The 15,109-nt window shown below is 41.0% G+C and overlaps 2 protein-coding genes across 31 annotated transcripts in view; one reads left to right on the forward strand and one right to left on the reverse strand.

The window, feature by feature from the left end:
- Window positions 1-10,034, reverse strand: part of TRIP12 (thyroid hormone receptor interactor 12) — a 128,315-nt gene extending 118,281 nt beyond the window's left edge. For 17 of the 30 annotated variants that reach the window (XM_059703438.1, XM_059703437.1, XM_059703435.1 and 14 more), the window contains exon 1: window positions 8,631-8,774. The gene's annotated coding sequence lies outside the window, so the exon portion shown is untranslated. Of the gene's footprint in view, window positions 1-8,008; window positions 8,161-8,301; window positions 8,463-8,630; window positions 8,781-8,917; window positions 9,059-9,636; window positions 9,785-9,909 lie in introns of those variants that run through there. The other 13 variants (XM_059703429.1, XM_059703417.1, XM_059703426.1 and 10 more) reach the window with 8 other exon arrangements.
- Window positions 9,177-15,109, forward strand: part of FBXO36 (F-box protein 36) — a 63,085-nt gene continuing 57,152 nt past the window's right edge. Inside the window, exon 1 of the mRNA XM_059703444.1 lies at window positions 9,177-9,361. Coding sequence (XP_059559427.1) covers window positions 9,266-9,361 — 96 coding nt within the window. The 5' untranslated portion in view covers window positions 9,177-9,265. The remainder of the gene's footprint in view (window positions 9,362-15,109) is intronic.

Here is a 15,109-nt window from a genome sequence, read left to right on the forward strand (position 1 = left end):
TCAGTTCATTTATAAATTAAATATATTTACACCTTTTTCATGTCTTTGCTTATTCAGGAATCAACAATAAATTTAACCATCTTTTAAATCTAATTTCTTAATCTCTCATTTAAGGACCTCAATAATCTCAGCCCACATATTCTATTGCTTCATCAATATGGACCCTATACTCCAGAGAGCCAGTGTATCTTACCATTAGACCCTCACCACAATTACATCTTTAAGCTCCCATTCTTCTATAGCTACTCAATCAGGACCAGTTCAAGTCCCTCCTCTCCCCATGAAGCATTCCTCAGAAACTTCAACCCAGTATTGAATATCTCTCTAAATTTCTGAGTACCCACTTTATAAAACTCAACTTTGTATTTTTTTTACATGTTGTGTTCTATTGTCATTAATTTGAATTCATCTTCAATAAAGTACATTTCAACATAATAGATCTCATTTTATGTCTCTTATTTCTCCTCAGGATAGATCTTTTATAGAACCAGAAATAAACACACGTTGCTGATGAAATCTCTGTATAGTGAAGTTGCTTCCAACAATTCAGTAAAGCCAAACAAAACTCATACCCTAATTCATGTTTTTTAATTTAGATTCTCATTGTCAGGTTTTCTAAATGCAGGAAGCCTGCATTTAGAATACCTACAGAATACTTCTCTATATATAGTTACCAAGTAAGTACATGATTATCAAGTAAATGAAACATTAACAGAACCCAGAGGACAAGAACTAGGTCTTAAGTCCCCTTCGTATTCCTCCCAACACAGTCACGGTACACAGTAAGCACTTAATATGTATTTCATCTACTAATAAACGTCCCAAAAGCTAAATCTGGGGAAACTAAGTTACTAAAATAGTCTAGTGCCTTAACAATCCCGAAGTAGCTGATTTTAATGAGCCTAATTCTGACAAATTTATATTCTAGGATCCAACCTCAGCTACCAAACCCTGAAAACGTAAAATAAGCAAGCTGACAATAAACTAAGGCAAATGATGCTAATATTATTTCCCAATATAGTTTCTCAATGTGTCACCAAAACAAAGTCTAACACTTACCACATACAATGAGTTTATGTTAGGAGCCTTGTGCCAGCCACTGTGGGGCTAGAAGAATGAGACCTTTACCCCAAGAAGCCAAAGAACTAGTAGAGAAGATGTAAACAATTAACAATAAGACAAACTGTGGATGACGTAAGTGGGACAAATAAAATGTCATAGAAGGGAGAAGAGTGAGGAATAAAAATTTTACAAAAGCTACTGGAAGAAAATGTGTAGCAATAAGAGATATAAGATGGTGGAGGGGTTTTAATCCAGACAATCAAAACCAGGTGTGCTGCAGTTCCTGGGTATGTTCAGAGAGAGGAACAAGCAGCTCAATCTGACTGCATGCAGCCAAGGTACAAAACAAATACTGGGGCCGTAACATAAGTTGCAGCATTTTCATATATTTACTATTTATAAGGCAACTAACTATAAGCACTTGATTTTCAATAATTTTTTTAAAGGAGGTGGGGGGAGGCCCTCCATATGATCTCCATGAACCTGCTCTCTAAGGACAAAGCATCTTAAATTACAACTCAACAGTGAATTTTAGATCGGCTATCTGTAAAAACTAACTTTGGGTTTCCAAGGCATCACACATGTTTACCAGTAGAAGGACTTCAAAATGAGTTAATTTGACCTTAAGAAGATGACACAAGGTAGATGTATTTATTCAGAATGCCACCCACAGGTGGAATGAGTAATAGTTTTGAAGTCAGGGTAGAAAATTCAGTGGTTATGACAGCCAACGAGTTGATTAACATACAAATTGAAATGCTGGTAATTTCAAGTCTTGAAGACTTGTTGACAGGCCATTCAGCTTATAAATAGCCTTCAAAATCCTGTATGGGTAATGACATCACATTTATAAAAACAAATAAAGAACAAAGAGAATAAACTGAAATGATATATAAAACTCAATTTTATAATTAATAAATATGCACATTGCATAAAAATATATTTAGGTCCCCAATGTCGCATTTAAATGATCAGGTAATATATGTTAAAAAAAAGATAATATAAAATGGCTTGCCCAATTTTTTTTAATATGTATGATTTAAAGCAACTTGCAGTCTCTAAAATATATACCAACAGATTAAAAATAAAACTCCTGGAGACTTTTTAGCATTAACAATAATCCAAAATAATTATCAAAACAAATAGGACATTAAATCATTACAATATATTTTCACTTATAGTATTTTATTCTCACAATGCTTACTCATTCAATAAGCATTTAAAAAGTTTGTATTATGAGTCAGGCACTGAAAGGAATTCATAATCGGCTATGGAATATTATTGTATACTCAAATATTTTTGATGTATGATGTATGTTTGATAAGATGATGGTCAATACTGCAACTGAACCAATGGAGGAACGGTCATGTATTCCAATCCATCTTTGTAACCTAATTTCCTAAATACAGTGTTGAGCACATAAATGACAATTAATTTTGGGTTAGGTGGCAATAAACCACATTTTTCAGATGAGGCACTTGAAACTCACAATTATTTGCCCAAGGACACAAAGATAAAAAAGACACAATCAGGACTGGAACCCAAGTCTTTTACCTTCTTCACATCAGATACTCCCTTGAACAGTGCTGTTCAGTAAAGAACAGAGTAGCAGCTTGTTTACTCTAGGCTACTAAAATGGCTTTTTAAATGAAGCATAACCATAAAACTGTCTATGTCCAACAGCGTCTGCACACTCAAGACAAAACAGGTGAGTCTGAATAACAAACAAGTACTTTTTTCTTCTGTCCAATCCAATTTAATGAAACTATAAAACCCACAACTGAAATCTAAAAGGCCTGAGATAGCCCTAACTGGTTTGGCTCAGTGGATAGCGCATCGGCCTGAGGACTGAAGGGTCCCAAAGTTCGATTCCAGTCAAGGGCATGTACCTTGGTTTCAGGCACATCCCCAGTACAGGGTGTGCAGGAGGCAGCTGATCGATGTTTCTAACTCTCTATCCCTCTCCCTTCCTCTCTGTAAAAAATCAATGAAACATATTAAAAGGCCTGAGATAAACTATTAAGCGCCTGAGACATACTAGTTTAATTTGACCTTACTCCTAAGCTGGCCTTTGCTAAAAATGTCATCAATCTGAGGGGTCGACTTCAGAAAACATACCCCCACTTCTAACGCCACTTCTTCAAAATAGACTCGCCCAGGCCGAAAATTGACTTCTGCGCATGGGCCACGAAGTTTCAATCGCACTGTACGTGCACGCCCGCACGTGGTATTTTGTGGAAGAGCCACACTCAAGGGGCCAAAGAGCCGCGGTTTGCCAACCACTGGTCTAGATTGTCAACCTTTCGGACCTAATGGACCACCAGTGGTCTGCCAAACACTGGTTGGTGACCGGTGAGAAGCAAACTTCTTTTCCCAATAACCTGAAACTATCAATAAATTAGGATATTAGATTTAAAGAACTGCATTTTAAAAAATTAAATTTACTGGGTAACATTGGTTAATAGCATTATATAAGTTTCAGGTGTACTAGGGAACTGCATTTTTAAAAATCCAGGACATTAGCCAAATTAAATTTTACTTAAATCAAAATCAAGAGACTGGTTCAGCAGCAAGCCCCCAGTATGTACAAAGTAAACTAGCAGACAAGGTAGAACTTATAAAGAATAATGGCTAAGGTTTTGTTTTTGAAAAATCTGTAACAGCTATTTGAACTATACACAAGCACTATAAAAAAAATACACAAACATGAAGCTATTACAAGTTAATGTTAAGAACTACAAACACCAAGATTACATAACAATCTACAAGTTATATTTATTGTGTATTACCCACCAAATTCTTATTCCGGCACTCTATCTAGGCCAGGGGTCCTCAAACTATGGCCCGCGGGCCACATGAAAATACAAATATTGTATTTGTTCCCATTTTGTTTTTTTACTTCAAAATAAGATATGTGCAGTGTGCATAGGAATTTGTTCATAGTTTTTTTTAAACTATAGTCCGGCCCTCCAACGGTCTGAGGGACAGTGAACTGGCCCCCCTGTTTAAAAAGTTTGAGGACCCCTGATCTAGGCACTCTGATGTCACAGTAGTCAGGACGATTTGAAGAGGCTGTGATCACTAAACCAAACAGCACCCTGAGGAATCTGTTAGGACCAAGATCCTTTCTAAGCAGGAAGACTGACTACATAGTAGGCAAGCCCAGGCTAACTTTATTGGTTTGGAGTAGAAAGGAAAATAGGTATTATTTTCAATTGGGTTTATGAGTGCCCCTTCATGAAGAACATGGTGACATTTTTACCCTCAGGAAGCCTATAATCCAGGCATGGAAACAAAAGCAAAGTGCTTAGAAACCCACACCTGAAACCTATTATGTTCATGTTGACCAATGTCACCCCAATAAATTTAATTAAAAAAAAAAAAACCAACTAGAAAAAGCAACATACCAACAAATTTAGCACTATAATCCCAAAATGTAGCATACCTAGACAACCAAGAAATAAAGTAAGAAGTCTTAAGAAAGTGATTTGAAGGGTGAGTTGAAATGAACCTGAAACAATTTAAATGAGGGAAAAGTGCAGGGTCAGGCTGGCAGTAGCAAGAGCTTGAGTGAAGGAGAGAAGCAACAAGCTGGTCACATTTTATACTTGAGTCCATCTAATTACCTCAACAAAAATAAGAAAAAATAAAAGGGCAATTGTTACCACATTTGCTCAAAAAGATTCCCACCCATCCATTTAAAATTAAAACAAAAATAAAAAAACCTCCCTAGACTCTCTATAAAAAAAAAAAGATTGAGATTCAGAAATGTTCCTTAATTGTAGTCTCCATTAGAAAGTTTCAGAAGAGCCACAAACCAAGATTAGGTACATATTTTGTCAATAATTAAAATGTAAAAAATGACAAGTGTTGGCGAGGATGTGGAGAAAATGAACTCTAGTGCAGTTGGTGGGAATGCAGACTGGTGCAGCCACTGTGGAAAGCAACATGGAGTTACCTCAAAAACTTAAAAACAACTGCCTTATGACCCAGCAATTCCACTTCTGGGAGTATACCCAGAGAAACCCAAAACACTAATTCAAAATACATAGACACTCCCATGTTCACTGCAGCATTATTTACAATAACCAAGATTTGGAAGCAGCCCAAGTGCCCCTCAGTAGAAAGATGAGTGAATAAAAAAAGCTGTGGTACATTTACACAATGGATTACTACTCTGCCGGAAAAAAAGGAAATCTTACCTTTTCTGACACCATGGATTGCCTTGGAGAGTACTATGCTAAGTGAAATATACCAGTCAGAGAAAGACAAGTACCATATGATTTCACTTATATGTGAATCTAATTAACAAAATAAACTAACAAACAAAAGAGAAACTGACAGCTGTTAGAGGGGGGATTGGGGAAGCTGGGTGAAAAAGATGAAGGGATTAAGAAAGAAAGAAAATTCCGACAAAAAAATAACAATAATAAAAATGTGAAGAAATTTTTGTTTGAAATTTTTCTAAAGAGGGTTAACAAATTTATTCAGTAGGCTGTATGGTGAAAAATTACCTAGCATGTTGATGCAAAACAAAAATTACTTCAACAGATAGAAATCGGGCACAAGTTCCACTACTTTAGCAGCAATTTAAAATTATAAAGTGCTGTAACTTCTTATCTTCAAACTACCATCAACCTCCCCCAATCACCACCACTGATAAGAAACTTTTATTCTTTTCATTTTCTATTGATTTTTCAGACAGGGAGAGGGAGGGGAAAGATGGGGAGAGAAACACCCATGCCTCCTCTCCTGAATAGGGTTGAACCTGCCACCTTTTGGTATAAAGGATATGCCAAACAACTGAACCCCCTGGCCAGGGCAGAAACTGTTGTTTTTCTTAATGACCTCAAAATAACTAATGTTATTTTCTTAAAATAATATCTTACACTTATTTAGCTGTTTGTCGTTTTTCACAACCATTATATTCACTGAGTCTCACAACCACCCAGCGAGGTACCCGGTTTTACAGATAAAGAAGTACTGTAGACCAGATAAGGTAAGTGAATAGCTCAAGGTCACACAGGTACCTACTGTTAAGGTATGAATTCCTAAACCAGTATGTGTCTGTTAGGATGGAGTCTTTAAAATAGGATAATAAAACCTTATGGAGATAACATAAATCCAGTAATCTTAAAGTTAGAATGGAATGTTAAACATTACTCCAAATTTACTTGGGAAAAAACATCGACTTTACCCTGGCCCAGCATCCCCTTCATTTAAAAAATATAATTACTTTAGTTTAGCACCTTCTAGAACTCTAACTGCCAGAAATATTTTAAAACTTTTAGAAAGTAAATGAAAAACTAAAATAAAATGTCTGTTTATGGACACAAACTAAATAGTAAATGTCAGCTGAGCAGATTTGCCACTCAAACTCCTGAAAAACTGGGGAGCAAATGGAAAAAATGATAATCTTAATTACAGTTATTCAATTCTTACGGATACTGGCACATTCATAGAAAGGCAGTTATGGAAAAAGCCCACAAACCCCAATCATGTTAATATGCTCTTTTAAGCATAAAATAAAAAATAAAAAAACTCCCTAAACAATCTCACAAAGATGTTATAAAAGCCACATTAATTCAATATTCCTGGGGCTGAATATGGAACAGGGAGTTTCAAAAAAAATTAGAAACTGTTTATTCCAAAATTCACACTGAAAATTAACCTCCTTGCATGATGTAAATATTAAAATAAGCCTAACACCCTTTGTAATTTATTGTCTCTAAACCTCTGATAATTCCACTCCTCAACCCTGTGTCCCTTCTCCAAGCCCCTATCCCCCGTGTACGTGCGACACACAGGTCTCATATATAGGCCTCTTGCCTTTTTCTCTAACAACTAGGACCTTTGTTCCAAGACTCGGTTTTTCACCTCAGTCAATAGCTCTTTCAAACTTTCTAACCCGTATATATTTTTTGTTTTGTTTTCAGAGAGGAGATTCTGAGCCTCAACTTCACGGGTCTTTAAAAAATGAAATGTGAAAAATATCTAGAGAGACTGGAAGGGACTTGAAAGTTACAGGCACCACTAAAGGGCCTACAGAACAGAGTAAAGCCCGGGGATCGGGTGATCTGGCAGCCCAGGCAGAGTCAGGAACGCCAACTAGGGAGGGAGACAGCAGGGGCGCAGGGGGAAGTCCACTCAGGACGATTCACTGCTTTTAAACGCCCCCCAACCCCCAAGCACACACGGATGTTTACACTGGTACAGTCCCTCCTCCCCGCAACTAACGAGGCAATTAAACTGTACCCACCGCCGGGCACGCTGCTGAAGCTGAAGCTAACCCTCCGCCAGACAAAACGGCCTTATCGCCGACCAATCTGCAAGGGTGTCGGAGCAGCCCCTTCCGTCCCCCTCAGCACACGGGGGACCGACTCCCTCCCGCCCCTCCGCAGGAGTTTCAACGTCTAACTTATTTCCCCCCGTTAGCGTGTGTTTTTAAATCGTCATTAGTTTCTCCGAGAAATTTAGGCTTTCCCTTATTCTGAGGAAGGGAGCGACCCGGAGGCCAGGGTTTGGGGTGTTACAACCTTCGTTATTTGAACTCCCCTCTCACTTGTTTCTGAGGTAAAAACCCACTCACTGTGGAGAAGGGCGGAGGAGAAAGAGGGGGAACTGAATGGATAAACGGTATAATACGTTTTATGTAACCCATATATAAATAAATTAATCGCCTGAGTCGCTTTGAATGCTAATACGAACGGAGTGACAATTGGACCCCCTCCCCCCAAATCCGTTCTGGCCTTTTTACAAGGATGCTCCGCTCCTCTCAGCCAAGTTTCTGGGGCTCTTTTCATGCCCCCCCCCCCCCGCATGCCCAGGCCCGTCTCGTCGTCAACCTCCCTCAGCGTCAACTTCCCACGACTAACACTGCCCAGCGCGGACCCCGTCCACGGCCCCGCCCGCCCTCAACCGTCCCCCCGGGCAGCAAACCCCTTACTGCGGTCGAAAGTCCCTCCGGCCTCTCCCTCCTCTGACCCTCGCGGGCCACAACTGTTGTCACTCGAGCTGCTCCCTAGTTTCCATTTCCGGGACGTCCCTGGCCCTGGAGCCTCCCCTCACCCGGTTTCCGGGCCCCCATCCCATTTCCGGGGAACCCTCACGGTCTTCACACCTCCCACCTGCACTTCCGGCCCCCCACTTTCTCTCTTCCTAGACGCCCTCCAAGCTCCCAAGCCCACTTCCGGCTCCCGGCCCCCTCCGGGCTCAAAAAAAAAAACACGCACGCCTCACCCCGGTTCCGTCCAGGGCCCTCCTCATTGCGGGGTACCGGAGGGGGGAACCCAGCGACCCCCCCGCCCCCACAGCTCCCGCCCAGTCTAGGTTCCTCCGGCCGCGGTGTCCCTCGAGCGTCTCGCCAGTCAACCCCCGAGCCCGGTCCTTCTGCGGCCCTGCCGCCGCCGGGAGCAGGCCGAGCGGGGGCCGATTCGCGGCGATGACACAACCGGGCTTCCTGGGACTTTCTGTTCCAGCTCCTCCCCACCGTCACCTCCCCCCAACCCCTCAGCATATCCCCCTCCCCCCAGGCCGGACCCCACCGCTCGCAACTGCGCCCCAGTTACCTAGTTGGGCCCCAAAGTCTCCGGTCCGGACTCGGTGGCGCGGCAGTAACTTCCACTCGCTCCCCCACCCCCCAGACAGCGGCAGCGGCGGCGGCGGCTCCTCGGGTCCCTTCAATTATCAGCTGAGCCGCAGCACCGCGGCGGCGTGCGCCTCCGCCTGCGCCGCCTCCCTCCCCGCCCGTTCCAACACCCTCAGGAACTACTTTGCCCTCCGCTTGCGCTGACGGACTGGTCCGCGGGCCCGGCCCCGCTCCCTACTCGTGGCCCATCACATCGCCCCTCCCTACCCTAACGCCTGGATCAACTTCCCGGCGGCCTGCGACCTCCTCCCGATCCCTTCGAGGGACCAGGAAGGGAAATGTGAAGCTTCACTCGATATCCCTCCGCCGGGGTCACCCCCGCCCCTCCGTGGTAGCAGGAACTAATTCCCTTTCGGGTCACCGGAGGCCTGAGGTGGAAAGTTTACCGGTCAGAGTGCCCTGAGACCCTGGGAAAAGGGAACATCACCTCAAGTTACAAACCCCCTGCCAGCTCAAAAAAAGAAGAGTTCGATTGAAAGTAGGGCTTTGGCCTCATGACCCCAACCAAGCCCCGCCTCTTCCTGGTTGTCTTAGCGACGACGGTGGCGTCCCAAGATGGCGTCGTGGCTGCCGGAGATTCTGTTCGAAATTGTAGGACAAGGCAAAGCGCCGAGCAAAGACTACTACCAGATGTTGATCACCCGCTCCCAGGCAAGTGCGAACCGCGGTTTACACTCTCGACTAACTACCTGTCCGCCCCGGGGGAGCCCGGAACGCCAGCCGCGCTGGGCCGAGAGTGGCTGGGGCCTGCCGGAAGCGCCCGGTCCCGGCTCCCAGCCGGCAGATTTCCCTCGTCACCTCGGCCTCCTCAGTCGGCCCGGCGGCCCGCCGGTCCCTTCCCAATCCCGGCCCGGCTCGGCCCAGGCGAGCTTTCTCTGCCTCCGCACCACGCCGCGCTCTCCCTCCCTGCGACCGAGGGTTCCTACCCGTCGAGTTCTCTCCGCGCGAAGAGAAAAACAGGCGCCCCGGGCTTGCGTACCGCCTCACCTCAGCGTGGGAAGGAGGGAAAGAAAGACTCATCCAAGTGTCCCAAGGAGGAGTCGGCAGGGGAGGGGGAAAGGGGCCGGTCTCTTTCCCTGGGTAGAACTTAATCCTGGGGGATTTTTTAAAAATCTCCTTGTGGCCTTCACGTGTACCACGGTCCCATCGTAACTTCCTTATTTCTAGTAGGAACTGATCCTCGCGAGCGTCGCCCTTACCTTTTGGGAGCCTTACTCTTCCATGGAAAGTGCAGGGGGTGGTACCAAAAGGTTTCAGCTGCTCTGCGCGTCAGCCCCACCCATCGTGACATCTGCTCCACAACAATAAGGCCGGGGCTGGGATTCTCGCTGTGGTCCAGCGGCCGCGGCCTGTTTTTGTGTTACCTGAGCTGCTGAGGGGGCGCTGGGGGGACCCACTGTGCCCAGGAAATGCAGGACCTGAACGGGGCCTCCACTCAACACGCTTCTGATTCCTGGCGGAGCTCACGCCTGTCACGGAGAGCGAGGTTCATGCACCTTGCACTAGGCTAGATGGTACTCCTATAAAATGACATTTAGAACTTTGTATGTATTTGCTTTGGTGTAGATAATGAATATTTCATCGGGGTTTTTTTTCCCCATGAGTCCTTAAATAAACTAGGCAGAGAATGGTTTTTTTTTAATAGCTTCAAAAGCACCTTTTAAAATAGAAGTAATACATATTTTGATTTTTTTAATCTAAAATGTATAGATATTGCAGGCATAATATTAACATTCCCATGTGATAGCCTGCCAAAGCTAAATTTTAAGTTAAACCTTTTTTTTAAGGAATATTTACACATTGAATTGGAATTTCTTAATTTTTGAAAAAAAAATTTTTTTGTACAGTTTTTAGGAATGACTCTTTTCCATTCGCTTTAAGATGTATGATCCTAACGATTCTTATCCTCCTGACATGAGTGATTGGGACGAGTAATATCTTCTTACCCTATTCCTACTTCATTTTTTATTTTAATCTACCTTAGGTAAGAATGTTCTAATTTTTATTTTATAGTCTTTCCCATAGTATGTCTTCTTAAAATTTTTTTGAGTAATTCTTTTGCTCACTGGTCTGGTATAACAAGTGCACTATACTCCAGCATTGTAAGCCTCAGCAAGCTGAATACTTGTCTACCGTTTTGTTTTAGGAAATGAGCCATAGGAGTGGGCTTGACATTAGTTTTCCCCAAGAATGCGTCTGTTGTTGACATTCTTCAGACTTTGCTCTCTACTGTAACTTGGGCACTTTAACTGCTCTGTTTTATGAAATCTTGCCCTCCCCAACCCAATATTCTTAAATTTTTTTCTTTCTCCTTTTTTTTCTTTTTGTTTACAGATCAAAAACTCTCCTTTATTTTAGGCCCTATTTCTGTGAGTTGCTTATATATAAAATTCTTTCCAGGGATGATCCATTTTCTTTTTTAAGCAAATTGAATATATTCACTACAGTTCTACCAGTGAGAGTTAATCTCAATCTGATTAATTTACTCTCTTTAAAAAGTAAAATTTATTGTAAAAAATAGTAAGCTAAAAAAGGTTTTTTCAGTCAGCTGTCTTGAGAATATGCTATTTTCTAACCGCAAAGTAATTTTTCTCAATCTCGACACAGGAAACCAAACATCCACTAAGAGGTGGTCTGACATAAATAAGTACTAAAAGAGTAGAATTAAAATGTGCTTTATAAGATGGACTATTTTTTGGAGTAAGTTTCTAAAACTCTTGTACATTTTTTATCTCACTTTCTGCCTTTATTCCCCCAAATGTTGTATTTTATCCAAAATATGCACTAGGTTTAGATGGATACTTCTTTCACTCAGATTCCCTTTTTTATACATTTTTTACTGCTTTTATTTTTATTGGCTTTAAATCCAAATAATTGCACATATGACATGGATTTGAAGGCATATCACCATTGGCAAAGTGTAGAATATAAAATGTACACAAATATTTCCTTTGCCTTCTTGCTTACACAGTAACATTAAAAGCTTTTTTAAGGCTTACAAAGGCATTCCCAGTTAACGACTTGATGCCATGTTTTTGTTTGGGTTCTGTTTTGTTTTGTTTTTAACAAGGAACTTTATAGAATGCAGCTTGAGGTCAAGTCTGATCTTTATAATGATGAGTGAAGGTTTAAAAAAAATCAGTGCACTGCTTTCTAAATCAAAGATCCAATTCTTACTTTAGTTTTATGTACATATGTATATATATTTGGATTCTTTTTTTAAAAAACTAGTACTTCATAAAAGTTAAGGCCGGGAAGAATCTTGAATTTTATTTAGGCCAGGGATATTACATACTTAGCTTCTTAAAAAATTCTTAAGTTGTGTTCCTGGATGAAGAGTCTTTCCTTAATTTTTATCAGCAATTTGGCATTTACTATGGGGATGCAAAATATAAGAAGATTTCTGCCTTTCAAGAATTTATTATTCATTCAACAAATATGTATTGAACACCTTTTATAGGCTAGGTACTGTTCTAGATACTGAGAAACATCAGTGAACTAAACCAAGTACCTCCTCTCATGAAGGTTATAATACAGTGGGGATAATATAGTCTGTCATTTGATTTATATAAACACTTAAACGTTTAACTTTTATATCTTTTTTTGACGTCCAAAAGAAAATTGACAAGTTAATGAATAGCACAGACATTTTTAAATCTGTGAGTCCAGAGGAAGCAAAAGTCATTTTAGAGTGGGTGGTCCAGGAGGTTCCTATTCTAAGTATTTTTGCTCTTGAAAGTCTGTCTTCTTAAAATGGAAGTGTAGTCAGAGTTAGTGGCTTAGGTTCAATGTGACATATACTGAAAACTGCTAGAAATAGTACCCATACCCTAAATAGATGAGAATTGTCAGATGTGGCCTCCTGCAGCTAGTAACCCCAGGTGGTTGTCCCAAGAGCCACATCATGTTCTCTGCAGCAGCTAAAAGAAGGGAGAATTGGGTAGTAGATTAGTCTGATTTTATCTGTCTTTCTAAAGCCTACTCAAAACTTCAAAAACATACCTGAAGCTAATGTCATCTGAAAAAAAATCCAAAAGCTCACTCCCCAAAAATATTTTTGGCATGCTTTAGAATTGTAACACTGACAAACTGAGATTGAATGTGAGCCTGTGACAATAAACTGTTATCTCAGTGACTCCTGAAAAGGGAATTAAAGAAAACTAGACTTGGTGACTGTTGTTTGAGAGACTTTGCAACAAAGTCATTTGCCATTTCAAGCCACTGACCAATTTTAAAGATTTAAAATTTAAGAACAGTCTAATGAAAATGTTAATACTTGGACATGTTGTCCAAGCAAATCCATATCTAGGATTTTCTATTCAAAAATGCTTTCACATGTATACAAGGATATGTGAGCAAGAATGTTCACCAAAGTAAAATAATTGTAAAAACATCTTTTCTACAGAAAAATATGCAGCCTTTTAAAGTGATGTGATGGATCTCTGATTATTCAGTAGAACAAGTAAAATTGTAATCAAGAAAAGCAAGTTGCTGGATTAAACATCGTATAATCCTGTTTAAAAAACAACTACAGTTTTATTTTGTTTAAAATAAATGTTGGAGGGAAAAGCTGGAGTGATTCACTCTTAGGGATTGCTTTCACTTTCTTCATTGCATATTTCTGAAAGATCTGAATTTTTCTACAATGAGCATTTATGTTTATAATCAGAGAAAAGCAATAAAAAATTAAAATGGTTAACTCTTACTCAGACATGTTGCCCTACTCTGTGCAACAGTTTCACCAGCACCACCTCCCACATTAAATGATGGGCAGCATTAATAATTTGTCACCAAAGATCCTGCTGTGGTATTTTGGAGGGGGGGGCGGGGGGGTGTAAATCTAATTTTACGAATTTAGAGGGGGTGCAAATGAGTTAATGATTACTTGGGAAATTTTAAGGAGATGTTAGTGTCTAAAAACTTCTGACCTTTGATTTTTGCTTTTGTTTTCGTTTTTAATGTAGGTAATAATTATTTTTGACAAACTAAAGGATTGCCCTCTCTTGCCATGCTGGTTGTAAGATAATACTAATGAGCTACAAAAACATGTGGAGGGTAAAACAAGGCAAAGGTGGTATAGTGAATAGATTTACTTGCCCTCCAATAAAGCTTAGAGAACAGAATGTCTCAAGTAAATTGAAATCATATTAAGAAGACACCAGATTGCAGATTTTGAGAGCTGCATGGGATGCAGTCAACTTGTTATTGTGATGGTGTTTTCCCAGGAACCCCTAAATTATGCTCTGTTTTGGGCCTGTCCCCCACATAAGGTCCTCAGAGTCAAATACATGGAGAAAATAAAGCTTACTCTTTCCTTATCCCTAATGGAACCCTCCCTCTGATGGAACTGAATGATTCTGCAGACTTAAGAGCTACCTCAGACTTCAAAGCTACCTCGCCCATTCTGCCCAATGGCCACCAGCCATAGCACGCCTGCTTCTTTTAAAGCCCAAAGTCATGTATTTTACCCGTCCACTTTTTATGGCTTGACTTACCCTCCTCTTTTTCAGCTGTCTTTCTCCCCCAACCCCTTGTTTTTCCCTCTATCGTTAAAAGATAGGCTTTTCCCTTCCTCACTGCATTTTAGAACTTTCAGCCCCACCCTGCTCAAGGAAGGTTTTGGTTTTCCCTGCTGCTCTTTCTGACAGCAGCACCTGCTGTAAACACCCTTCCCTGCCCTACAGGTTTGGCCAGGTGTTTATCCTTCTTCATTACTCTTCTATTCCTCATACCTGACACACTTCAGAAAAATAATTCCCAATCTGTGACACTCCAGGATGTGCCCCATTAGAGTTGTGAAAACATTTTTAATCCACAGTTTCGATTCCTTTTAATTTTTTCAAGTGGCATGTGGCACTTTTTGGAGGAGAGGGGTAAAATAATACAAATAATGTGATTAAACTCTTAAAAGTAACAATATTCAGTACTTTATCATATTATCAACAAGTCATCGAGTGGCTCTTAAGTCCTCATTTCAAAATTACATGACGACTCCACATAGCTCTAGCATCATCTATTTCCAGGTAAATCATTCATTCAGCACCTATTCAATCTGGGCAGTTAATTTGGGTTCACCCTGCATTGACACAGATTTACCTCCTAATTATATGGGGCAGTAGAGCACTTAATGGGGAGTCACTGAGTCATGGATCCTTTTAGTCCTGCTAATCTGCAAGCTCTTGACCTGGGGCAAGGCGCTTAATTTGTCTGGGCCCAGTTGCCTCATCAACATAATAAGGTTACTAGTTTAAAGGATCACTAAGGTTTATTCCATCTCTAAAATGCTATTTCACATGAAAATAGTGTTTTACCTGAGAGAAAGCCCTGGGTTTCTTATTTTTATTTTTTTTTCCAGGAAAATTGCATTTGCATCAAAGATTCTGTATTACTAGCTAGATG

This window comes from Myotis daubentonii, chromosome 7, assembly GCF_963259705.1.
Source record: "Myotis daubentonii chromosome 7, mMyoDau2.1, whole genome shotgun sequence".
Lineage (NCBI taxonomy): Eukaryota > Metazoa > Chordata > Mammalia > Chiroptera > Vespertilionidae > Myotis > Myotis daubentonii.